The 26,917-nt window shown below is 40.1% G+C and overlaps 2 protein-coding genes across 4 annotated transcripts; both read left to right on the top strand.

The window, feature by feature from the left end:
- The first annotated feature begins 298 nt into the window (after nucleotides 1–298).
- LOC139821404 (acidic phospholipase A2 PA4) lies at nucleotides 299–7,642 on the top strand. Of its 2 annotated transcripts, XM_071792415.1 has the most exons (5): nucleotides 299–764; nucleotides 1,693–1,792; nucleotides 4,964–5,221; nucleotides 5,624–5,961; nucleotides 6,612–7,642. In XM_071792415.1, exons 3-5 carry the CDS (start codon nucleotides 4,964–4,966, stop codon nucleotides 6,712–6,714), a joined length of 699 nt encoding a protein of 232 aa, XP_071648516.1. In that variant the 5' UTR covers nucleotides 299–764; nucleotides 1,693–1,792; the 3' UTR covers nucleotides 6,715–7,642. The 2 variants fall into 2 exon arrangements, with proteins under 2 accessions (XP_071648516.1, XP_071648511.1); XM_071792410.1 differs by lacking the exon at nucleotides 1,693–1,792 and having other exon boundaries at nucleotides 309–764.
- Nucleotides 7,643–10,501: 2,859 nt separating this feature from the next.
- Limk1 (LIM domain kinase 1) lies at nucleotides 10,502–20,242 on the top strand. Of its 2 annotated transcripts, XM_071792387.1 has the most exons (8): nucleotides 10,502–10,613; nucleotides 11,392–11,503; nucleotides 11,592–12,032; nucleotides 12,332–12,424; nucleotides 13,127–13,259; nucleotides 13,348–13,580; nucleotides 13,660–13,888; nucleotides 14,068–20,242. In XM_071792387.1, the coding sequence occupies exons 1-8, from the start codon at nucleotides 10,592–10,594 to the stop codon at nucleotides 16,363–16,365; spliced, it is 3,561 nt and encodes a 1,186-aa protein (XP_071648488.1). In that variant the 5' UTR covers nucleotides 10,502–10,591; the 3' UTR covers nucleotides 16,366–20,242. The 2 variants fall into 2 exon arrangements, with proteins under 2 accessions (XP_071648488.1, XP_071648491.1); XM_071792390.1 differs by lacking the exon at nucleotides 12,332–12,424.
- Nucleotides 20,243–26,917: the final 6,675 nt, after the last annotated feature.

The raw sequence follows: 26,917 nt of genomic DNA, 5'->3' as shown, positions 1-26,917 counted from the left end.
AATCAGCGTTGATTGACCTACCAATTGACCTACGTTATGGATGATTTAAGAAGTGCGAATACGGATTTCATATAATACATGTATGTTGAATCTTGATATTCAATAAAACTTTTTAAAACAAAAACATAATGTATATTTTTTATTTATATATTTTATTTTTTACCTAAGAATATAAATAATTATTCCATTATTGTTTAACTTAACACCACTATACACTTCGATTTCCTCACAAATCTTGGACAATCTGTATGAGATGTTAAAAATATTGGTAAATAAGGGTGAAATATCATTTGCGAGTACTGATAAGTTAAAAGACAATTATCTCTCTCAATAATTAAATTATTTTGACTGTTCACAAATTAAATTTTCAAAAGGGCGTGAATACATAATATGACTCAAAATTAATATAATACTAAGGATCATTTCTTTACTCGGAACTATTTAAATACAGGCAAATTTTTCTCTCCTTTGATACGTTTCACGATGAAAAAAAAAATCAATTGTGAGGCGCTCCACATAAACAGTCACTATCACATGATTTATATTCTCCCCCAATGCGTGTATAACACGGCTGTTATACGCGTTTGTATATGCGTGGCTGCGAATATTAGTATTCTGACGTCTCGTACGAACCACCAGTCTGATAGTGACTGCTGAGGAGAGAGCAAGCGGAATTCGTGGTTCCGGACAGCACGTTTTATCTTTGATATCTTTGCGCGCGTCCGCATCACCTCACAAGATCTAGGTCAACACTAGATTTCAATGTACGTACGCCAAAAATATAAAATATATCTTTACTTTGGCGATTGTATTTTTCGTCACTAACATAATATCTGACAATTTCACAGTTAAATTTTTTAATACTAAATTTGTGCCTTAATTTCGATACGTAATATATTTTATTTTTTATATTAGAAGACTTGTTGAATATATTAAAGGATTAAAAGATTATAAATTAAAATTTAGGTGTATTAATGTTACTTTTTTCTTATAAAAGTAATAACGTTTCACTCACAAATATAATTTTGCGCGTTGATTTCAAGATTTTCATATTTTATGAACACAGTTTTGATAAAACACGTTCAATGTTATATTGATGTTTTACTTTGAAAACATCGTGTACCGCTTGAATACAAAAATCCGAAGCTTGTTAAAAGAATATTTAAAAAAATTCGCGTGATGCAAATGCCTACCCTCACGCAATGACGTGTTCCGGTTGCCACGGTGCGGCATTAGGCATTCTGGTTCAATAACGCTATTCTAACGTATCAACCATCGCTATATATCTATTACATTCTCTACGCTAGAGCCGTTTTATAAGGTGATTTATTTTTTATCCGGCAACTATCAGAAGTTATCTCTTTTCTCATCTTTAGTCCATTTTTTTTATCAAGAAGTATCTTATTAAATTAATTAATTTAAAAGTCAATTGTCAGCAATAATAGTTCACAATTTAATTCTTTAGACATTAATGTAACCAGGGTGTCCTGGCAAAATTATGATTTTCATGAGCTGCAAAAATACAACTACACACCCTTCTTATTGCTTCGTTCGTTACGCACTGCAGACTGCAGACTGCAGTGTGCGATAAGCTTGGCAGACCTCGTGGAGTAGGCTACGGGGGGTGCGCAGTTTAGACTTGCACCGGTGGTCTCGCGCATTCGCTGGGTTTCCCGTGTCTTCTTCTTTTAGTTATATTTGCGGGTTTCCCGGTTCCGGATTGTCTCAATCATCTCCGAATCCGTGACATATCGGTGATTGCGTCTTGACCGTGATTTGCCTTGTGAGCGACGTAAGTTTTCGATAATTATAATTACAAATTGTTTCATTTTAATATCTCGCGTGAAAATACAGTGAAATGTCTAATTATTATTAATCTTTGAGTTATATTAAAAAAGAAATGGTTCTTGAGAAGACTTTTCGGAACATATCAGCAGTTAATGAAATTTAATTCTGAATTAAAAATTGTGAAATAAAGAAATCACTAATTTTAATTTGCTGCCGAACATATTCAGCAGCAAATTAGATTTTTACTATTGTTTAAATATAAAAATATAAAAAGGCTTTTAAAATTTAAATCTCATTATTTTTCTGTCCTTCTCTCTCTGTGTGTGCATGTGTATTAAAAATTTAAAAGTAAATGATCTCCAATTCTTATTTTTTGTAAAGGTCGACTTCTTTGAAAATCATCGCAGACTTTTATTATCATCATTGTTCTCGAATAATTTTTTAAAATAAATTATCTTTCGCTTGTCAATGCTAGAAATTATAAAAAAGTACTGTGTAAAGATAAAGCACGTTTATACAATATTTTAATAGCCAGACAGTAAAAGATAAAGACTCGTGTCTACTGCAAACAGTGAATTTATACAAACATAAAGATTGCTGCTGAAAATGACGTTACTTTTACTTTTATGCATTATTTTTTATCAAAGTCCCCCCTTGTCGAATACTTTTTTATATTTTTTTCCCAATTTTAGAACAATTCTTGCTTAAGGTGCAAATATTTAAACACAAAGTTGTTAGCTACTTTAGACCTTGTTAATTTTGTTTATATTCGATCAAATTTAAAAAGGGTAAGAGGTGAAAGCGAGATACATTTGTCTCACGTAGGCTTACACGCTTGCTACAATAACAGTAGTTAAGATCACGATGTACTTACATCATGGTTAAGATAATGGACGCACATGATCAAAAATATTTGATTTTTCTAATTGGTTTCCACACATAGATAGAGAACAAGTTAATGTAAGCGAGTACCCAAATTGTATGTCCTTATCTATTTTTAGAGTAAGTATTGGAATCTGAAAGCGTTCGCAATTACATCGAGATTAGAAAATTGTACTGATTATGAGTTGACAACCTTAATAAATTTTAAGATCTTTACTCACGTTAATTAAAAGAGGATTGCGAATCCAGTACCTTCACATTTATTATCCTTGGACGTCAACTGTGCACTGCCGTGCATATTTCCGGTATTTCGAATTTGCGGAGAATTTTGAGCTTTGCGTTTTGCACAACCTTGTCGAAGAATAGAAATATACATAAACGTAAAAATACGACAAGGTGTGTATTTTTTATTTTATATTATATTTTATTTTTAGAATTTATATATTTGTTATTTTATTCTGTGCTCTGCGTCACGACAGTTTCTGCCAGGTCAGTTTCTGTCGGTCGAACTGATTTGATAATAATCGTGATTAGCGATAAACGATGACTGGGACGTATAGGTGCGTCACACCAATCGCCCAGACTGCATCCGATTATAATATAGAGCTGTCCTGCTGACATACATCGGCATGCAGGTTCAAGAGACAAGTTCGATAACGATCTTCATTGACCCATGTCAGCAAGTATGCAAAGCTATATCAGAGATCACAAAAAGACAATAATGTAATATTTTTTATATAGTTGTGTAACGGTAATCAATTTTCCGTTATGAATAAATTTACGACGAAAAATAGAGGTAATGATTTTAAGTTTTTGCTGCAGAAAATTTTTCTTCATATAAGAAATAATAAAATGGTTGTTTTTGCTGGGCAAAGTTTATCCCGAATTTTTTAAAGAGAATATCTTTAAAGAGACCTTGTCGTTCGACGTCCGTAGCGCCCGAGGCACTTCAAATATTTCGTATATGAAGTGGTTGATTGCACTTTTTACCTCACTTTCTAGCTTAATTATCTCTCTGAAAAGAAGACAGACGAGTGATTTTATAATTTAAGCGATGAGAGATAATCGGCTTATTCCTTCAAAGCTTCATGTCGTAATATCCAACTTCGAATTTAGTTTATCGCTCTATTAATAGCTATTGCTTAACAAGCTTATGTACATTATTTCGAAATGTAGCGGTTTTACTATCTAAAAACTAAAAAATTATGTTAATTAAACTATTATTATGTAAATTGAAATTAATTCTTTCTAGAAATGAAAAATATTGAAGACGCAGATTTAACACGGAGAGGCGGATGTTCGCGAAAAATCTATATTACTTTGCGCTTTGCCCTTTCGAGCTGGATGAGAACGTCCAGCGGGCGGACGGTTTTGATGACTTGATAATGGTGATTCGTGATGAAGCGCTGGCGCGGTTAGGTCCAGAACACGTGAATTAGTTTGTGAGACGATTTTGTTGCCGGCATCCTTCGGGAGGCAGGTTCAAGGGACAAGTTCGTCAATGGACTTTGTTGACCTACATCTCACCAGCACATCAAACATGCCTAATCTCTTTTAGAGCGCGCACTCTCGCTTTCGTGTGACCGGCCTGAATTGAAACGACCCAAACTCAGCCGAGGTCATAGGATAGTTCGATTCTCCGAATTAGATGTATCCGCTGAAAGATGAGGACTTTGTCATCCGTCGGCACCCATTCTCTCACGTGCTCAGATGAATGATACGTGAAGATACATACGCGGAGTATGATACCTTCGTCTACTTTACAGATTGATATTCCGCAATATTAAATAGCAAAATGATAAGTGAGCGATTCACACTTAGTTGTCAAGTCTTTCACCACGAAAAGAGCTACTATAAATTCTCGCCGAATACCTAAACAAAATCGTAAAACGGTTGCTTAATCGAAAAGTTGTACAAATATGTTAATGATACATTACGTAATCAAAGTTGTGCTACATTGTAAAACGATAATATTTTCGTTCTATAGTTACGAAAAGATTGAATCAATACTAGCCTTAACGAAGAGTGCCATTTATAAAATTGCGGTCAAGCATTAATTTTGCTCGGACGTTTTGGTACACGAATAGGTCTCTTTTTTTTTCTTAAAAGCCTGCACCTCGCGAGTCGAGACTCCCGGCGGACACTCCAGACGAAGGTCGGCTGACTTTCATGTATACTCCTTGTTTGGCGGTGCCTGATAAAACTTCTGCCGAAACATCGCCTGCAGTTACTTCTGACGATTCGTTTTAAGTGGTTCAATCTAGTGGTTCCTCACTGTCTCGTATCTTCGCAGATGTTCGCTGTCCTGCTCGGCATTCTGCCGATCCTCTGGGCCGAAAGGATTGAAGCAAGCAGCGTGCTGGTCGCCGACACTACTATGTCCAGGATGGTGGAGCTGAATGCCGATGCACCTTTCTGCGCTCTTTACAACGACCGCGGGGTAATCCAGAGGATGGTTCTCGGCGCGGATCCCAGAAAAGTTCGACAAATCTCCAGCAATCTCGTCGCCGACCTGGAAGAGACCTGCAAGGCTTCGCGAAATAAGGGAAAGGTAAGCTCGAATCATCGATTGTCTCTGAGAATAAAGTGTTCTAAATTATTACCCGGTGTGGTAGTAAAATTAATTTTATGTTAAAAGTTTTATTGTTAAAAGATAAATCGAGAGAATATCTTAGCACGCAAAAAAATCAAGATATATTCAAATTAACTATTTAAATATATCTTAATTATTATAATAATTAAGATTTTTTAATTGTTATTATAATAAAGATTATATATATTTAAATTAAGATATATTTTTTTATATTTTAATACCGATAATCGTTGCTTATTAATTATTTTCTTAAAATATTTATTACTGTATTCGATAAGGGTTAATTCCTTTTAAAAGGCTTCCTCCTGAAGTTTTTTTCTCCTGAAAGATAATTTTTACAACTACAATTCCTTCTTTCAGAATCAAGCGCCCGGCAGTGGTTTAATATATCCGGGCACCAAGTGGTGTGGACCAGGCAACGTGGCCAATGCCTACGACAATTTGGGCCAACATTCGGCCGAGGATGCTTGCTGCAGGGAACACGACCACTGCCCATACACGATAGCGCCGCAACAATGCATACACGGCATATGCAATAACTCACCATTTACTCGCTCGCATTGCGATTGCGACGCCAAATTCCGCAGATGTTTACAGAATCTCAATACCGAGGTGGCCAATACCCTCGGCGCGCTTTTCTTCAATGTGATCCAGGTCACCTGCTTCAAAGAGAGACGACCGTGCTCGCAGTGGCAAAGGTATTCTATACAAAAGTAAAGTCGAGAACTTACAAATTTGACTTACCTCGACATATTTATTATACATATTTGTATAACAAAAAGGCAGCTTTATATATTTATGTAATAAAAATATTTTGTCGCGCGAGACTAGAGAGATGTTATCTCATCGTTATTGTCAATTTAAAAAATATGATGATCTTGCCGTTATATCGTGGAATCGTTTTAGCTGCGATTTACAATGGGAGAAGTCCCCTTCGAGTTACTTGCCAAACGGTTTATCGGAGAGTAGAGGATTTCGAAGACTGCTGTTGACGACTGTCTTCCTCGCATTCAGGGATTTCGTGGCCAGACGGAGAAACCTTCCTCGAGATGTCACGCCATTTGTTTGAAGATATCTCGAGATATATATAAAAAAAAGGATCTCACCGTAAACGTTAAAAAAATTTTTTCCGGCACTTAACACGTGACTTTTGGTGACGGTCTCGCGCATCGTGATTATCTCTCTCTTCTCAGCTTTTATCTAATCAATCTCAATGTCGTGGTGAAAGGTCCTTTACTCCGCTAAATTATTGTCAGTTTTAATGCTCTGGCGAAGGCTTTTAATTTTACAAGCTGCTGGTGACGTCGATGAGATCTGACAGAATATTGATCGACGATATTTATTTCAGGAACGGCTACGCGGAGGCTGTGTCCGATCGATTGTGCTCGCAATACAAGTTCCGACCCAGCGACAAGTACGTGCCTATGATGCCTCTGAATATGAACAAATGAAATTTAAAATCTCGGAGAGAAAGGCAGCCCTTGGAGAAACCGGAAAAGGGCTGATGACCAGCAGTATGCGGCATATCGATTATATAATTTATTTCATATCAAATTACCGTCCTCGCTGTCGCGCGCCAATGTATCGAATATACGTACCGTTTCAGAAATTAAAAATTTAAGCTGCGGTCCATTTGACGTTACAAGTGCTTCGAAGCGTTCTTTTTCTTCTTCTTTCTTCATCGAAAGAAAGGAGAAAAAGAATGCTTCAAAGCATTTGTAGCATCAAATGGACCGCAGCTTTAATAGTTACATCAGATATCTTTCGCGACTGCAAATGTTATTCGGAGTTAACGGACGGTACAACTCTTTCTCTGTATATATATATTTTTTATCTCTACGATTACAGCTTGATTCCAGCAAATTTGGTAAAGAAAAAAAGGGTATTTAGACGCTGATTAAGCATTTTTGTGGAATAGAATTTCTTTTGTGGAATAGAATAGAAAAGCTTTGTAGAAATATTACGGAAGAATTATTTTTTATGAAGTGACAAATGACAACATGACATGTCAATCTCTTTCTCTCGCTATTGTTATCGAGAGCGATATATGTGTAACTGATAATATATGTTCGAAGGTGGTAGTAAAATGTATAGTATTTTGCGTAGTACATTTATGTATCGCAAGTGTGCCATAATTTACAGTATTTAATTTTTCATTTGCCATAGATGTACCGAGTTTTACGTAGTCTAGTCCGTTGTGAGGAAAGTACATCTCTAAGTAGGATAATGTAGAATAATGTACGAATATTTTTGTCTGTATCTCTTAGTTATAATAGTTACTTCGAAATACTATGCTCAAAAGTAGATAAATTTGTAGCAGAAATAAAATTGTTATTTTTTATTTTATTATATCAATAAATTTTCATATGTAGAATAATATTTGCAGTATTCCAGTCTTGTATTTTAATATCGTTCTGTATCTTGTTTACCCAGCTAATGAAATAATCGTGTAGATTCTCGGGTAGATTTAATCTCTATAGATTAAAATTAAGAAATATATAAGATTATGTTCGATTAAATTCGTTGCAACTAATGTATCATCTGCGCATATTTAACCGCGCATAAGAATCATGCTATATACATGCTACACACTGGATCTCTATCGCCTTTATCATGCCATTTTTATAATTATATTTTCTAAATTAAACAACATATTTTGTCAACATGTAAATCTGTCAACATATATTATTCTGAAAATTCTTTTTAATATTCCTACATCGGTCTTATATATCTTACAATTACATTAGTTGCTTTGTCATGGAGATCCTAACATGCGACGTGAGAATTAAAATTAGAAATGTGACGTTAACGTCTGGACAATGCTTCAATTCACCCTCTAATTAAAATTTTACCAAATTTGTAAGAGGTAAGAAAAAATTCGCCAATTTCTTAAATTGATTAAAATGTTTCCTATTTATTGTACCTAATGTTAAAAAAGTAAAGATAGTTTTTGTAAAAAAAAAAATTGTCGAAGTTACTATGGTTCAGTGAGTACATGCGCAATATACTTGAAGCACCTAAATCTAACCAGCACTCCCGACGCTCTTAATCCTAAACCTAAATTAATTAGACTAGATTTAGGACTAAATGGAAGACTATATGGAAGACTATGTTGTGCTGGAACAAGGAAACTGTTCAGTCATTCAATTTCTTTCTGCACAATGTGTATTATGTGAAGCAAACACAAATTTATTTGGTCTGCTGTACGGGAATAGGCAGCATTGTGATTGACAACCAAGATCAAATACAATTGAGATCAATGCACAACTGCTCGATGTTAACAGTAGAATTGTGATCGATTTTCTCTCTCACAATGTCTCTATGCAATTATTGTGATTGATACATAATCGTTTCAACCAGGATGAAAATCAATCGCAAGACAAGATCGTATGTATATTGGAGTGTGTTAAGGCTGATCAACTTTTTTTTTATTGAAATTTGAGGTGTCAATCTGTGCTTTTATTTAAGAATAATCACAAACTGACACGTGTTTATTTACTGTTTATATGGAAGTGTTTCGAAGATTTAAATCCTGGATCCCATTGGTCAAACTCTTCGAAACATTCGAAGCGCTAAATAACTCGAATTCGAATAAGCAAACAGTTTCCTAATTCATAGTAAGTGGTTAATAATAACTTAATTATTATTAATAAGTATAGTACCTATAGTTAATTTGTACCTAGCAATTCATCATGCATAGGTTGCTCTGTTTTTCTACATTTAATTATTATATATGGGAGTGTAGGTAAAGGTAAAAGTGCTTTCCTGATCAGTATCAGACAAAGAGATCCTCAGAAACAATTATATTCACAGCCCGATCGTGTATTCAAGACCTTCCGCGGATGTCTGTGTAGTCTACTTAAGACTCCATGGACGTATCCCCATGCAAATGAAATGACCCTTTACAGCATTTCGAGCTGTATAAGAACGATCTTGAGTACAAGCGATCGAATTATGAACACTGCCTAGGATCCGAAGTATCCATTTATGCCCTATCCTTATATAAGAATCATAATAAAAACAATCGCTATCGAGAACATTTGGATTATTAATTTTTCCGAAATGGGGCTAATAGTGAAATTAAACTTAATAATAAATTTTAATTAACATTGAAGAATTGTTATGCAATTATTTTGCAAGATTTTTACAAGATTATTATAAATTTTAATATACCTAAGTGTAACGTAATTGTTGTAATTAACTTAAACAATCGCAAAGATAAAAGGCGATAAACACCAAGTGGCCGATAATTGAACTAAAGTGCGTGATCCTAAAGCCCCTTGCACAATAGACGATAGCGATATAGCGATAGCGACAGCGACAAGGTTGCCGACTTCGCCTATTGTGCAAGGGGGTTTATGAGCTTTATACCAAAATCTGATATTGCAATTACAGATCTGTTATCATATCTGTGTCCGTATTAAACCCGTGTTTTACCGACAAAGCCTGCCGGTATATAATCTGATAGCAAATTGTCGGCAGAAACCAAATAATTATTATAATCTTAACCGATATCTTAATAAATTAAGGACGTCTTAAATAACATCAAGATTATATATCCAAGCATGATAAGATATAAACCTCTCGATATTGCATTTAATTTATATTTATAAGACACGATATCTTAAATATAAAATTGGACTGTGAATACCTCCTTGAATTCTAATATCGTATTAATTTAAATAACTTCGATTAAACTCTAATTAATTTAATCGATGATTAAATTGACGATAACTATAGTAATATTTCTACTATTTCGTCAGCGTGGATAAAATTATTAATTCTTTATGCTTTATGCTTATATAACATGAGAAAAGATGAAATAGATCAAATTAGAAATAAAGATTAAATAATTTAAATTCGGAAAGATTAAATTAGAAATAATGCGAATTATATAATTAGAATTTTTGATTTAAATAACTCTATTGAATTAATCGGAGTTAGGTCGAATAAGTCGCTCTAAAGAAATTAAATGTGACATATATATACGACAGAAATTTGCATCGTGAGAGAGTTAATGCCTCAACGAGCATTTTCAACGACTATTTTCTTAAAATATGGAATTTAATACTGGATGTATCCGCTCTGAAGAAAGTTATCTAAAGTCAAACTTCAAAATTTCATCGTCGCCTCTTTTCAATCTCATGGCCGTCGAACGGGCGCCATCGAGGCTTCCCAACGCGGCCGTGTCGCGCACGCGCGTCGCTTCGATCGCGATTCGAATCGCGAGCGTCGCGGTTCGAGTCTATCGCGAGTCCCGCGCCCAGTGGCCGTCAGTGGCCGAGCGGATGGCAGCGGAGTGGGAGTGTGTCAATCGTGCGTGCCGTGATGGACGAAGTCACGACGAGCGGTAGGTTTCCCTCTCGCGGCGAATAAACGGCGCCGTGACATCGCGAGCCGGGTCGCGCGACGCTCGCGACAATTTACACGGGCGTCGCGACGACGGTTCGCCGTTCGCGCGACGCCCCGCGTCGACGGAACCTCGACGCTCTACGCCTCGCGCGTCGCGTGGGCGTCCTACCTTCCGTGTGTGTGTCTCATTCTCTCTCTCACTCTCTCCCTCTCTTCCCCTGTCATTCTTCCCGTTGCCCACGCTCCCGCATTAATAAGTTTACTCGTGCGTTCCATCGCGTTACATGTTACATACTCCCTCGCGACGAACCCGCGACGGTCCTCGTCCGCGGCGTCTCGCGTCGCGCTCCGATACTCCGATGCCTCGACTCCGCCGTCAGCTGCTCGCGCTCACTCGCCCGACAGCCGATGTCAACCGTGATTCACGCTTCCTTCCCCGACACACGTCCCTCGGGCCCGCCTGTCTTTTCGTTTAGGATGATCACACGCGTGCATTCATCGGTCGATATACGCTCGCAAAGGACATTTTTGCGCATGAGTGCATAATGTTTGGTATGATCGCGAAAAACGTAGAATCACAACAAATGTCGACGTGCCGATATAATAATTTTTTTTTTAAGTTATATTTCTTGCTGCAATTTTAAAGAGACGATTATTTTATAATGCAATATGTAATACTGTACTGTATTTAGTAAAAAAAATCTAGATTAGTTTATTTATAAATTATGCTTGACCGCATGCACACTTGTTTATCATTTGTAATTATTATTTTCCAGACCCAGGAGGTGGGGAAAATAGAGGAACGTTAATATGCGCCGGCTGTCTCAACGCTATCGAAGATGAATTTATACAGGCGTTGAATCAAGAATGGCATATTGATTGCTTTCGGTAAAAATGCTAACATATGTTTAAAGAGAGCGTCGTGAAACTGATTGTATTGTATTTTTGTATTAAAAAAAAAAAAAATACCTTTTAGTTGTTCGGCGTGTGACATCGGCCTATCCTCCTGGTACTTCGAGAAAGATGGCTTGTTATTTTGTAAGGACGATTATTGGGCCGCTTACGGCGAGGCGTGTCAAGACTGTGGCCATATCATCACAGGCCCCGTCATGCTGGCGGGCGATCACAAGTTTCATCCGGAATGTTTTGCCTGTACCTCGTGCGGTGCTTTCATCGGAGACGGCGAGAGTTACGCGCTTGTCGAACGGTCCAAGTTGTACTGCGGGGTTTGTTACAAGCGGCAGATGCAGCCGCTCAACAGGGCGGCGAATTATCCTTTCGCCAGAAAACCACACAGCATTAGGTTGGTCGAGATACCTCCCAGCACGACAGACCCGGATAAGCAAAGAGGAATTAAGCTCACGCTAGACACAGCTCCCAGTCCCCGCAGTTGTGGTGCTTTATTACGCATTTCAGAGTATGTATGATAGTATATTTTGTGTACTTAAATATTTTATTATGTATGTTATCTTTAAATTACAAGAATGCGTTTACACGTGAACGAAATTTTTTGGAACCAGTTTGAAATTTTTTTATGTATATAAGCGATGATTGTTCATTATGATGAAAGTAGAGCATTTCGATCTCTTTACTCTTCAGGAATATATATCTAAGACAGTTGCTTTTTTAAATATTTAACAGCGCATGATAGTCCTATATATTTAAGAGAGTTGGTATAAATTAGCCTCTAATAACATTTAACTTAATAAAACGCAGGTTAATGAGAAATATTCGTGGAAAGATCAGTAAGCTGCTAGCCTCTGTGATGGAGGTTCTATTTAGGCTATGCTGCCACTTCTCTAATCATAGGTATTGCATAACAAATCAATAATATGCACTACATATTGCTAACTCTACAGACTGTGCTCCCATTTTAATAGTTATGTTAATTGCACGTGAAAATGCATAAAATACTTTTATGCAAATTTCCATAATATGTGTATGTAATAGCAATTTTATGTAACAGTAATTTTAATCTTTTTTGACATTAGATATTTTAATCATCGTTTTTTTTTCTCACGTGCATGTTCAATGTAGCTTACCAAAAAATGACAGTTCATGTAGTTAGAATAAACTTAGATAATTGTTAAAGGATCGCAAGCGTTAACTGCTTTCACGCATCTTTTAAACATATAATGGATTTGGTGTGAGCTATTTTGTGATTTAACTGCAAACAAATAATTAACGTGATATTATTTTCGAATACTATATTTTATTGTCTTTTTATGTTTCTCGATAAATTTTTGTAACAAAATAATTGTGATTAAAAAAATTCAGTTATGTTCTTATACTTCATGTAAAGAACTTTTGATAATTTTGTAATATTCGTTTATCATGTTTATTATCGATGTTTGAAGTTATCTCATCATCCTGGCAGTTATTATTTTGAATTGTCTTTTTATATGATTGTATTACAGTGGAGGGAAGTATAATGCATGCAAATGTTTGCATGTCTTTTTATTGCGACTTAAGATAGCGACAATAAAAATATTCGTAAAATGAATGTTGCAGATTGAATATGTCGAGTGATCTTATATCATTACACATTGGCGATCGAATCTTGGAAGTAAATGGTACCCCCGTTAAAGACCAGCCGGTGGAAAGTATCGAAAATCTTATACAATACTCGGACACAGTTTTACAAGTAAGCCGAAGGATCTTCGAGACATACTTATTGTTTTATTGGCATGGTTTGCGGTTAAATTCAACGGAAAATATGTTTGGCGTTTTAGTTGACTATCGAGCACGATCCAGATGCGGTATCACGACGGCCCACGTTCTCCTCACCGTCCTCGGCGATGCTGACATGTGTCGGCAGCCCCAGGACAAGTCCAGAGAGCAAAGAGCGATTATTTAAACGCCGGGACGAGGGTTACATCAGCGGTGCGCGGAGCCGACAATTACGAAGAACGAGAGATCCTATGCATAAAGAACGCAGCAGTTCTATGTCGCGATTGCTTGACGGGTAGGACGATGAATACAGAATATGTTAGGCAATTGTTTAATAAATTACGACGATTCACTAAATCGAACATTTATTGCAGATCTTCTCCAACGAATCCTACTTACGATTTAAGCCGCACCAGATCCTTCCGTGTAGAGCCAAAGAATCAAAGAATATTTCGAGCGAGCGATCTGGTGAAGGGTGAACTTCTGGGCAAAGGATTCTTTGGACAAGTATTCAAAGTCACGCATCGTGATACGAACGAGGTGATGGTTCTCAAGGAATTGTATAGAGTGGACGAGGACGCACAAAAGAACTTCCTAAAAGAGGTAATTTTTTAAATGCAAATTTTGCAAGATTAACATACGCAAACATGCGAATACGTTTAACATGTGAACAATTTAATGCTGGAATGCTCAGATTTGGCATCTTCTGGGCATTTTAGTGTTAAATAGTTGTTAGGTTTGAGTGATCTTATACATTCTTCCCTTTGATAACAATTCAATAGGTTGCGGTACTGCGGTCATTACACCATAACAACGTTCTTCGATTTATCGGTGTTCTTTATAAGGACAAGAAGCTGCATTTGGTTACCGAATACATAGCAGGTGGTACGTTAAGGGCCCTGCTTCACGACACGAACGAACCATTGCCGTGGGAACAGCGTACGTCTTTCGCGAAAGACATTGCTGCCGGCATGGCTTACTTGCATTCTATGAACATCATTCATCGCGACTTGAATTCGCACAATTGTCTCGTTCGCGAGGATAAGACTGTTGTCGTCGCTGATTTTGGTCTGGCGAGGATCATTCAGAACGGCAGCTCGCCGGATAATCGCAAGTGCAATCGACATTCCGACGGAGAGGTGAAGACTTCGAAGAAGGAACGGAAGAAACGATATACAGTTGTCGGAAATCCCTACTGGATGGCCCCCGAGATGATGAAAGGCAACAAATACGACGAGAAAGTAGACATATTTAGCTTCGGTATTGTTGTCTGCGAGATCATAGGTCGAGTTCAGGCAGATCCTGATTATTTACCGAGATCCTCGGATTTTGGTTTGAATCAAAATGTCTTTAAGGAAAAATTCTGTTCCAATTGCCCGGAGACCTTCTACACAATCGCGTTTCTTTGTTGCGACCTGAATCCCGATAAGAGGCCACCCTTCGAAGTTATGGAGGTCTGGCTAGAAGGACTGGCGATGCATTTGTCGGTAGGTGCCGAATTGCCAGCAGATCTGGACTTCGACATCAAGAATTACAAAGGACCGAGCCCGAGCAGCAGCGAATCCACGACTCCGGAAACTCTGGCACCGCAATTAAAGCCCATCAAGGAAGGTCAGGTGCACCAAGAGAAAAAGCGATCCAATTGCTGCAACGATAGTACTCTAGAACGCGAGATAGAACCTTTGTCAAGTAATACGCTTCACGTGTCTGAAGTTGTGAGTCCGCGCAACAGATATACGAGACAGAAGAGCAACGACAGCTCGGGCAATGTAGGACACTACTCGAGGCAAAATTCCAAATCAAAAGACTTTATATCCGACAAGGAGAAGCCTGACATCGTGATCTCACCCGATTCCAGCGGTTTCAGTGGACGATATCTGAGGAATAACAATATCAAGTCGAAAGATGTGTCTCCTGACATTCCAAATACATACGCTTACTCGAAGCAGGAGACGTATCCGAGGCAGATCGACGCGAATGAGCACAATCTGATCCGAGCACCCACCGTAGAGAAAATAAAGTACGTAGGAAGCGCGAGTCCGTGTGTAGTATCCGACGCTTCGGAATATATAATCGATAGCAAAGGCTCGTACAAGATCAACAGCCTGAAACACAAATCAGCGGAGAAGTGTAATGATACAAGTCATAAGACAAAGTCGGAGAGCAAATTTAAGATACCGGACGCCGCGGGCTCCGTCGGTTCTTATCTAAAGCAAATCGGCAAATCTCTCGGCGCTGTTGAGAAGGAAAATAAAGCGATTAATAATACGGCAAATTGCGGTGATATGGATCCGAAGAGAGTAGTCGGTGAAAACACGAAACACTCTACTGGATCGTATCTGCGAAGGACGAAAATATCGCCGACCAAGGAGACAACGAAGAACGCGTTTTCCAATAAAGAGACTGTCAAAGACAAAGTCGATGGCGTCTCGCTTTTGCAGAAATCCGTAGAATCGAAGGTCCCACCGAGCCAAGAGAACGTCGTGGGAAACGAGAAGGACGTTAAAGATAGACTGTCCAGACAGGAGAGCAACGTATCCGATGTCGGCAGTATTTTGTCGAGACAGGGAAGCCTAACAGTATTAGATTGCACGTCTAAATACAAAGATTACTCGCCGTTCAATACCTACACAAAAGATGACTTTCGCGAGGATCATTCCTTTGGAAAGCAAAAAGGCTTGTATCATACAGACAGTCTTTATTCCAACTCCAGCATTTCGAAGCAAGACGAACTCTTCAGTATACATAACAAACAAAATAGTAGTGACGAGGTTGTTGGAACCAGATCGATCGGCAACGGTTCGAAAAGCCCGATGATGACTTCGTCTATTTATGGCAGCGATTTGAAGGCGACGCCGAACAGTCTGGCCGACTACAATGGATGCTACAAGGGTATCGATATCTGCAGGCAGGACAGTTTCGGCTCCGACAGCGCACTCGGCACTATGAAGAGCGACTTCTTCGCGGACGTCGATTTCTCGCAGATGCGGGATGGACACACGCCGGACTTGTGCCATACACCTGAAAGATGCTGCACGCCTAATCGTCCGACGTCACCGTTAGAAAGCACTGCTTTATAAATCAAAATGCGCGCACGGCGGTAAGAGAATAACAGTTTATGTCGAGATAACGTGCGTAATCCCCCCCGACGATGAATGAATCTCATTTGCTACTAATTTGATCTCTTTATTCATAATTCATAAACTTTATTCAGTAAGGTCCGGACACATGTATAACATGCTTAGTTTGCAGTATTAACTTTTTAGCCAGAATTTACTTCGTCCATTATTTTTAGTGCATTAAGCGAGGAAAGAATGAATTCGTATGTTGACTTTAATGAGCGCAATATTTTGTGAGTACAATATTTGTTTCGAAAAATTTCCTGAAAAGGAACGATATTTTTTATGTTGTTGAAATCGAATTAAAAATTTTTTTAATTGATTATATGTGCAAATGTGCAAGGCAGACGCAGAACCTCGGACTGGAGACGTTTCCGTTAAATATAAAAATCAAAATGTTGTCTTGCTGAAGAAAGTAATGATAATGCGACACTCAGTATTAACGAATTTTATTTGCTGATTTGTACGAATTTTTAGGTCGTAATAACGTTAATTAGCCGTAAGGATTCTATTACATTCCTAGGAGATCTTGCCACGCGGTTTTCGAACGTGGGAGCTTAGGCGATAGAAACGCGGCTCCCCGACAAAAGCCATTCCATCCAAAATACTTATAAAGCCGGGATTTTGATAAGTACGATATTACTAGTGTGCTCGAAAAAAAAAGCGGCACTGTGAATACGTCGATTTTGCAAACTACAAATCACACACGACTACAGAATCAAAAGCCGTCAAAAGTACGAAGTACGAAGTAGAATTTTAAACATTTTGACTTTGTAAGTTGGTGCAAAATACGTTGCCCCTGAGACTACACGATCATGTACGTTTCCCTTAAAAATTGCGAACACATCATGTAGACTCAATTCTTGTAGAATAGAGAATGTAAAAATGGTGTTATATTTGTTTCAGGGCATACAGATGTACATCACAGTGTAAGATATTGTATACGTTTGTAATACTGCTGTATATGTACAGATCATTGATATATTATATATGTATGTATACATACGTGCATATAAATATATACATATACATGCGACGTTTATATCTTCGTTACGCCGGCGTGACTGTTTTTCGGCATATATACTCCGATAAGAAGAGATTATGTGTATATTAAAATTGTGAATTATATTTATGTGTATTTCTCTTTTCTATATATTTCTATTGACGTTATTGCGCTTCTTTTTTAACGAGGATATAAACGATGGCAGAGTAGTAAATATCGCGTGTATAAAAAGAACAAATAATTTGTATATAAGTTTGTATATATTCAAATATTTGTAATTTTCAGAACACACACCGATCGAGATATTTGAGTAACAATAAGTTTTATACTTGCGACATAAGTATGCGACTAGCTTTTCCTTTTTATATTCTCTCTATTCCGAAATACGATATATTGCCGTTTTTTTTTTTTTTTAAATTGCATGTCGACCATAATTTAAGACGTTTAGACGAAATTACGTGCTTATATGCAGCTCCAAGCAACAATTTTAATATTTATAATTTTGTCACGTTTTTTTATCCCATCAGCAACCCAGATCATTTCACGTTAGATGGAAGTTGCATGCAAGTAATACGACCATTTTTCTTTAGCAGAAAATAAGTTTCTCTCGGATGCAATTATACGTTGATTAATATATTGTTTTGAAAATAAACGTTTATTACTTATATAATAATGGCATTCTCAAATTGTTTGCATTGACAACACGTTTTATGATTAGCCTTGTGATCGTTCTTTTTTTTTACACCAAAAGACTGCAATTGGATGCACGAAAGGAGCCCAATCAAACAACCCCTTTATTTCTCCTCGTGTATGTGACATGTAGAGGGAATATTATTGCTAAATGTTACTCAACGATATCGCAAAGCGTTTATCAGCGTAGAACAAATTTCCAAAATATCACTAAACGCGTGTTCGTCGTATAGACGGACGTTATGTGCAATAATTGTACGGCTTGCTGTATGTACACGGTAGAAGCTAGCCTAAGAGAATTATTCACGGCTTGTCATTAGGTGATGAGAGCAAATTAGCGACCTAGGATAGAGCGTTTCGTGAAGATTGCGAGATTGCGTCGCGGAAGAGGAAAGTATTCGCGTTCTCATGTCGGCAATACGCGGCCGTCTGCTCCTGATTCTGCGATGTGACGATCATGTACAGCGTTCGACGTTCTAATTAATTTAGGAACGGGCGCTTGATTTTCTTCTCGGATAAATGGTCACCTAGGGTGATTAAAAGTCATTGTTATTAATTACGTATATATTTTTTATTGATTTATAATTTATTAGTATTTGAGGACAGTATATAGATTTATTTAATATTTTCGAAAAAAAGTAAGGAAAAATACAAGAAAATGAAAAAACGAAAGAAGAGCACATTAAAATTACTGTGAGCTTTTATTTTTTATTTTTCTATAATTTATTAATATTTGAGGACAATATGTATGTAGAGATTTACTCAGTATTTTCTGAAAAAAGGAGAAACAAAAAAATACTTAATTAATTTTTTATTGGGGTAAAAATCACTCTAGGCGCCTGTTTCTGAATTAAACGTCGGACGAGGAGGAGATAGCCGCGGATGTTTGGACCGCCGCGCCGCGGCCGTGCCGGTTGCGAACGCGAATAGTAGAAGCGATCGGATGAATCAAGGGAATATATGTCGGTTTGAAAATATGCATAATCAATTTGTCACGGATCGCATGGGTCTTTCGACGATGCGAGAGCGACGAGAAAAACGGATGTTTATTGTAACGTGTCGCGGGGATGACAGTATTACTATAACATTACTCGCTATCATATTGTTGCTTGGTAGTGATGTGTACGTTTTGCTATCGTAACTCTTTAACACATAGCGGGCACAAAGATCGCGTTAAGACCTACAAAGAGATATCTGGAACGAGTAAACGTTATTTTTATAGCCCCTGTAAATTTTTGATAGCCGACACGACCATCGATAGATTTGATATACAGGATGCCCGGGTCATTAGCGGCTCGTTAATTCGTAATAAGTGATTAAGGCCGTAATGATGGGGCGCCCTGTATAATCTTTGATCGTTAATATTTTTATTCCCTCTCTCTCTCTCTCTTCTGTAAATCGATTCGTTTACTGATCCGATAGTCTCTCGAGCAGATATTTTTTTATAGATATCGTAGAGAGAAACTCTAATATCTAACTGACGACATAATTTTGTAAAGGGAAAGATATTCTTGTAATTATTGTTGGCCTAATTTCGCATAGAGCCCCGCGGTAATTTTTCACACGCAACTTTCGACTTGGCAACCAAATTAGGAATTATTTTTTTACACGAACGTGGCGGATCCGATTTTATAAACATTGTCTCAACGGTCGTCTCATCGCGCGCGATATTTTGGGTCTCTCTATTTAATGCAATACTCGTCTAATTAATATTGATGCTATCGCCGCAAATATCGGAAAATTTAGCACGATGCGAGAAGATTGTTCAGATTCGTGGCTAGAAAAAAAAAGAGAGAAACGGTTTCGAGGAGGAGGTTTTCGCATGCGCGCTCGAGCTCCGAAATCATTCTGAGATTATCGAATTCCTATATAAACAGGAGCAACGATTGCGTTATCGGCTATATGTACGAGACTGTTGTATGTTGTTTCACGCAAGTTCGCGAGCGAGGATCGAAAATGCGAGAAATTTCGAGACAATTCGTCAGAACAATTTTTCACACCACTTTTCAGTGCGTATATCCGTTACCTGTAAAAGTCGACGAACTTTGAGTTTTTCGCGCAGAGTCTATATGTGAGACAAGTATTTTATTTAACATTCCGATAACTTAGCGAAATAAAAAGAAACGAAATAAACCGTTGACAGTATACGTATGAAACATTCTCTTTATGATCGTCCTTTCTTAACTCTTTTTAACATAAGCGTTCCTTATGTTCCTCTGTGTATATATTTCTATAATATTAATTATATAGACGTATAATTAAACTTCTATAATATTGTCTATAATACATTTTTATATTATATTTCTGGCTATTATAATACCGTCGCGAAATCTGTCTCATACAAATCATATTATATGTATATTTCCATATATTGCTAGGATTGTAATTCTCCCAGGGATTAGCTATTGGTTTTTAAACGGTCCTCCCTCGGTATTTAAATTTTATAAAAATTTCACGAAGCAGTAAATACGCATCATCGTTCTGATTAAATATTCAAATTAACGTTCCTTTCGTCGTGGCGTAAATTACCGATAAATGTCCCGGCCTGGCGATGTAATCCGTCGCCGGCAGATGGCAACACCTACCGCGCTAAGCGCTTGCATGACCGAACATCCGCCACGGTGCGGCTCGCGACGTGACGGCTCCGGTTTTGGTTCGGCAAATTTTGCAGATATCTGCTTCTCGTGTCGAGAGAACAAATTTTCCGAACGCTATATGTCACGACATCGGCTCAAAGCGACAGAACGGAAGAGCAACCCCAACGGAAAATCATCCCCTGCCGCCCCGAAGTCTGCTTGCTCGAGAAAGGGGAAAATGTTCCCGCTGTCGGAAAAAGCAGGTTCTTTGTCCTGCAAAGAATTCCTTTGTACGGGCTTTCTTCGGCAGGTAGGAGAATTGTTTTAACCGCGGAAAACCCGGAGTTCGACAAAAACTCCGCGCGCGGCATTTCCCCCCCCCTCCCCCCGAAAGCCGATATCACGGCTACGTGACTCGCGGGTATGCTCCGAACGTATATAGACGCGGGTATGTACAAATTTTAAACTCCGATCGAGTTCAAAGCTTCGAATTTGAGGAGGGCGTCGAGACGACGAGCGGCACGAAATTCACCGCGTTTCAAAATTCAATTCCGGATTTTCCGCTTTGAAAAACCGTCGAGCGGTCGATTGTCTGCGAAAAGTAAATTAAAGCCTGTATTTATATACATATATATTCGGCGAATCAACATGTATCTTATACGTGACAAGTTACTCCAATCACATCGACGGTCTCTGATCGCCTTTTTGATCGCCTTTTGATTATCTCCCAGGGGGCGGTATCGGGTATCGCTCGCCGTTATGCGAAGTCAGTGGTTCAAATGCACTCGTCGCGCGTCGGAGAAGTGCACCAAGTTTCGGACGTACGCGAACGAGAGACAACTTCGAGGACGAGAATGGCGCTTTTTCGCGGCGAAGATGCGCCCGATGCGCGTCGAGCGAGGAAACGTCGGTCTGCGCGACAGCGGCGGCGGAGGCAGTGGCGAAAACGGTGGAACGAGAGGAAGGATCGCGACGGGGGACATGGCGGCGGCGGCGGCAGCGGCGACGATAAGAAGGTAGGAAAAAACCCGCGTCGGATTCGAGCGCGGAAATTTATGAGTCGCGACGTGTCGACGGAAACCTTAAATTTTAACGTTCCCCGTGTCGCGCGCGAGAGAGCGACCGCAGTCGGGGTCTCGGCCCTCCATGCGAGCGGCCCCGGTTTAAGAACCTTGGAAAAGGGGGATTACGACCCCGGGGGCGCGCCGCTCCGCGCCGCTCCGCGCCGCGGGAATGGCGACGGTGGGAACGGGAGGGAGGGGAGGGGGGATGAAGGAAGGCGGCGGCGGCGACGGCAGCGGGTTATAACGCGGCGCGTCTCGCGCGCGCGGGGCACCCGCGAATAAAATGATAATAAACCGCGTCCCACCCGACGCGAACGCGTTTCGTCGCTTCTGGCTTCCGCGACACGCACGCACGTTCCGGGATACGGGCGACGTATCTCGGAAGAACCGCCCGTGCGCCACCCACAGTGACGCCAGGGGATCGACGACGACGATCGGGGTTGCCGTAAGCGATCGCGGGGTACTCTCGTATAACGAGATCTGTAATCTTCGCGATACGTATAGACCGTCTTGGAATCGATTCCAAACGCGGCGACTTGCCGCTTTAACTCGGAAACAGGCGCGCTTGATTTTTTCGCATAAATGGTCACCTGGGGTGATTAGTCATTGTTATTAATTACATATTTTTGATGGTTCCATAATTTATTAATATTTGAGCACAATATGTGATGAATTTATTAAAAATTTTGTGAAAAACGTAAGGAGAAATAAAAAAAATATTTAAAAACGAAAGAAGCACATTAAATTCATTAAAATTACTGTGAGCTTTATTTTTTTAAATACTGAGGTGTAAAAATTACCTCAGGCTGGCAGTCTCGGGTTAAAAGGGAACGTCTTTATCTGTCGGATAATTTATAAAGATTTCGAAAGGAAAATTGATATAATATAAGGGCGTCGAGCTTGCAGACGCGCGAGGAGGACACCGGGTATACACCCGAGGTCTCTCTTGGGATTGATCGTTGAGGAAATGTTCCGGGACGGTCGGTCGCATATAGCCGATGCTTATCTAAAACTTTTGTGGTTCGTCGGCGGTGCGTTATGGTGTAATAAAGTTTAAGTAATTTCGCCGCCGGATCGAGCTGGCCTGCGCTTCGCCGTGACGCAGTAAAAACGCTGGCGTTATAAAAGATCTTGGAGAGAGGCCATAGTGCACAAAATGCATTTTAGGAAATAAGATGAAACGCAGGGCGACGGATTTTCTAAAAATGCCGATGGAAACTCCGACAATGGGAACGTAGCTAGCTTTTGTAATGTCGCTTTTGACATCAGCTTTTGACTTCAGCTTTTGCTAAATCAGTTTTAAATCAATTTCCCGAAAATCGTGGGACTATTCTTTTGCGCGTCTGCTCTTTTCCCTGAATTATTAATATAATTTCTAATTGCCTAGGTATAATAAATCTAATAGAAGCAGGGAAAATTAAAATTCAGATTTTTTTCGTCAGACGTTTTTTAATTGATTAAAGTAGCGTGCGCTTAAATTCAAAATGTACCGACACAAAGGAAGAGAGCGTCAAAAAGGGAGGCAGAGGAGAGAAAAAGAAAATGTACATTCTCTCTCTCTCTCTCTCTCTCTCTCTCTCTCTCTCTTCGTAAATCTTCCATGCGTGTAACTCATCTGACGAGGAAGCCGCGCGCGGCGCTCTCGTTGCGAACGGAGTTGTTTATGCTTTCCTGTGCAGCGCTTTCTGAAATATGCAAATCGCGCGAATTCGCATAATGGCGTTATCGCGGTGGGATGCCGGCGACGACGACGGCGACGACGGCGACGGCGAGATAGCTGAATTCACCTCGCGGCTCTTTCGCGACTTCAAACGACGCGCCTCGCCGGTCTCTCGCGTTCGTTCGAAGTCGAGAGGAGAGAATCAAACATATATCTCTGGGCTCTCATAGCGCGATGAACTGATCCGATTTCCAATGCCACCTTTGTTTCGCGTTAATATGCCAAGTTTCAACGGTGGTAAAACCGTGGCGGCAAGCGGGGCTGCGATGTCGCTCGTTAACATTGTAACATGTATGGTGCAACAGCTGCGTTGTTTTTCGCCAATAGAGATTAAAATAAATCAACGACTCTATGCACAGAAAAAAAGGAAGTCAAAAATCAAAATTTATATATACTTAAATTATACTCAACAATCTATAATCTTCTTATAAGAATTTCAACTTTTTTTCTTAGTTCAAATAAAATGACTTCATTCAAGCAAGTTTTCTTCGATTAACGTAATATAATTTTATTTCAAGATGTTGAAACTAAAGATATTTTTTAATGAAGAATATTCTTTTTTTCTGTGTATGGCATTAGAAATTAAATTTTTGCATTTAAAGCGCGCTAATTTTTTCGAGCTGACTTGAAAAATCAATTGAAATCCGCGGATCGTTTCGACGCGTCGATCCGCGGCTGCGTCACACATTTGTTCACGCTAAATAATCATTTATTATCGGCGTTATTTCCGTACACGATTCGAGAACCTGCAAAAATCAAACGGGTTCGTTCACACGTTTCGCTCCTGTCCTGTCCTTTCCTAATATCTCAGTCGGCGCTTATCGGCGCTCGGGCGGAACGCGTTTCCGCAGCGCGTTTTACGGCGCGATAAAGCGAGGAGGCGCGGGAGGTGTGCGCGCGCGCGAAACGGACGGCCTTACATATTATAATTGATACGTTACAAGCGCTCCTACACGCCGGATAAGTTTATCTCCGACGCGCATCGACGAAACCGGTTAGATAACGAGGCGGCGTGCGCGCTCGCGCCCGCGCGCGCCCGCATTCGCTACATCATATAATAAGGTTTAATTATTCGGATAATGAGGTCCGCGCGCGCGCGCGTGCGCCCGTATGACAAATAGCCGGGCCGCGCCGCGCCCGGTGCGATAACGCCGTAACAGCGAAAACGACAAACAGCGCCGAGATTTCACATCCCGTCGCGCTACCGTGCACGCCTCTATTACGTAAAGGCCCGCGCGATCGATACACGTTTCTCTAACCTGTTATCGAAGACAACGCCGGGTCGAAACGTACACGCACTCCGCGATCAGTCCTCTCGCTTAAGTAAAGGAGCTAAATTCTGGAACGAAATTACGAACGATCGCGGCACGATAACGAAACAGTCCGATTTTTGGAATTTACTTTATTATTGATGTGATACGCATTTGTTGCTCGTATCGTTCGGCGAGCCCATGTATGTCATATACATATATAGTTTATATATAGTTTGATGTATTATTACCTTAGCAATTTTCTTACTCAAATGTGGAACGAACGTCGTTGTCGTCGTTCGGGCGATAATTATTCCGGTTCGCGAATCCCTATATCCTAATATATTTCCCGATCTACAAATGGTCGGTCGAGGAGACAAATAAGTGCCATCCGTTCGTCCTTAATCGTTTTTAATTAACTCGTCACACTCGGCGAGCGAAACGCCTGATTCTCGGTGCTTTTCAAATTTGAATTCTCCAAATAGTGAAGTATCGATGTAAAATCGCCGCCACCACCACCACCACTGAAGCCGTAACGCAATCGACGCGAAAGATCTCGAAGGTATCTTCGATGCTATGTCGAATTCCAACGAGATTTTAAGAGAAAAGGATACCCCCGGACAGGAAGGATGATGTACGTTCTGATCGTTCGCCGAGAGAAAGGACGGGGAGGGAGAGAAGCGCGCGTCGTATCCACGATTTTCGATGATATTTACGTGTGTCCGTACCACGGTCGGACGGCTGTCGAACAGCGGGTTTTACAGCGCGGGGGACAGCACATATATGTAGGATCAGGAGAACGCGCGCGTATCACCGGGCCCGGGGGCGACTGCTCGCTTACACGCAAGTAGATGGATGAAGGTGGCCGTTAGGTGAAGGGAGGAGGTGGCGGTTGATGGGTGTAAACTCGAGATAGCATCTCCGACTGTCCTCCGTCGACTGGATCTATACCGACTCCTACATCTCTCGATCCGCCCGGCTAGACCTGTCGTCTTTATCCGGTTTTTAATTATCTCCCCGGGTTTACCCTCCGCACCGCGCAACACAAAGACAAAGGTGCGCGTCACGAGAGCGCGGCCAGGTAAAAGAAGAAGCGGCTGCCCGGTTTGTTTCGGAAGGAGACGCGACGGGGTGACGTTTTGACGCTTTTCTCTTATGACGAGACTTTGGATAGGTGATCTCTGCTCTCGGTGATGTATCGTTTTCGGACCACGATTTCCCTGCCCGCGCCCCACCTCGCCAGAACTCATTGGGAATTTTTTCGCTTGTTTCTCGTCGGATATGGTATTTTCGGAGCGCGATAATATCGTTTAACAGCCACGAAATTTCCGTGAAAAATTATCTCCAGCGAATATAGAGTCATAATTGGTACCGTAAATAAGAGATAATATTCCTTTGCGCGCATTTAGCGCACGAATTTTTGCTAAGTGAGTTTCACAAGGATGCTTTTAGAGAGATAGAGAGATATATTTTATTAAGCGAAGACGCAAGCCACATTTACGAAAGGTTCGTCGAATGGGAAAAGAGCGCGATTATTACTTTATTACCTCCCCGGCGCCACTTCTTTTAGTCGAGAATCGCGATCGGCGGTACAATGCGGATTTTGCGGATCGACTTTGTCGCTCGTTCGGGGTCGAAAGCGGCCCCGGAGGAGGGACGGAAGTGACGAATAGCCGGGGCAGGTCTTTTGAGCGGCTGTGATCTTCAAGACCGGGAGAGAGGTACACCAGGAAAGGCACAAAGCGCCGCTATCCGCACCATCAGTGTCCGATACTAGGCTCAGGTGACACGCTTTCCGAAAAGGTACCCACGTACCCTTATTAAGGTGGGGACAAGATGGGCCCCTCGACAGTGCCCCGCCGATGACAGCAAATATTTACAACGTCATGCTACCTAGACTGGGCGTTCTCCCGTGCGTGTTCGGCCGTTTCACCGGCGCCGGAGGTTTCTCCTCTCGGAATGAAGCGCGTTTTTAATGTGCGACGCTGTCCTTCTTCCCACTCGATCGTATTAATAATTCGGTTAACCGGAAAGCAATTATGTCGGCGCCTCGAGACTGTTTTGCGTTCGTGTTTCCAACAAAAACCCGTTTAAAATTGGCGCGGATTTTCATTAATTTATATAATTCGTTTAATTCACGTACACACGAAAGTTATTATATGCACTCGAAGATTTTATAACCAGCCCCGAAAGATTGCTAATGATATCAA

This window comes from Temnothorax longispinosus, chromosome 1 (assembly GCF_030848805.1).
Source record: "Temnothorax longispinosus isolate EJ_2023e chromosome 1, Tlon_JGU_v1, whole genome shotgun sequence".
NCBI classification, from domain to species: Eukaryota; Metazoa; Arthropoda; class Insecta; order Hymenoptera; family Formicidae; genus Temnothorax; species Temnothorax longispinosus.
The sequence above is the reverse complement of the archived record's forward strand: the minus strand, read 5'-3'. Positions and strand labels throughout refer to the sequence as shown.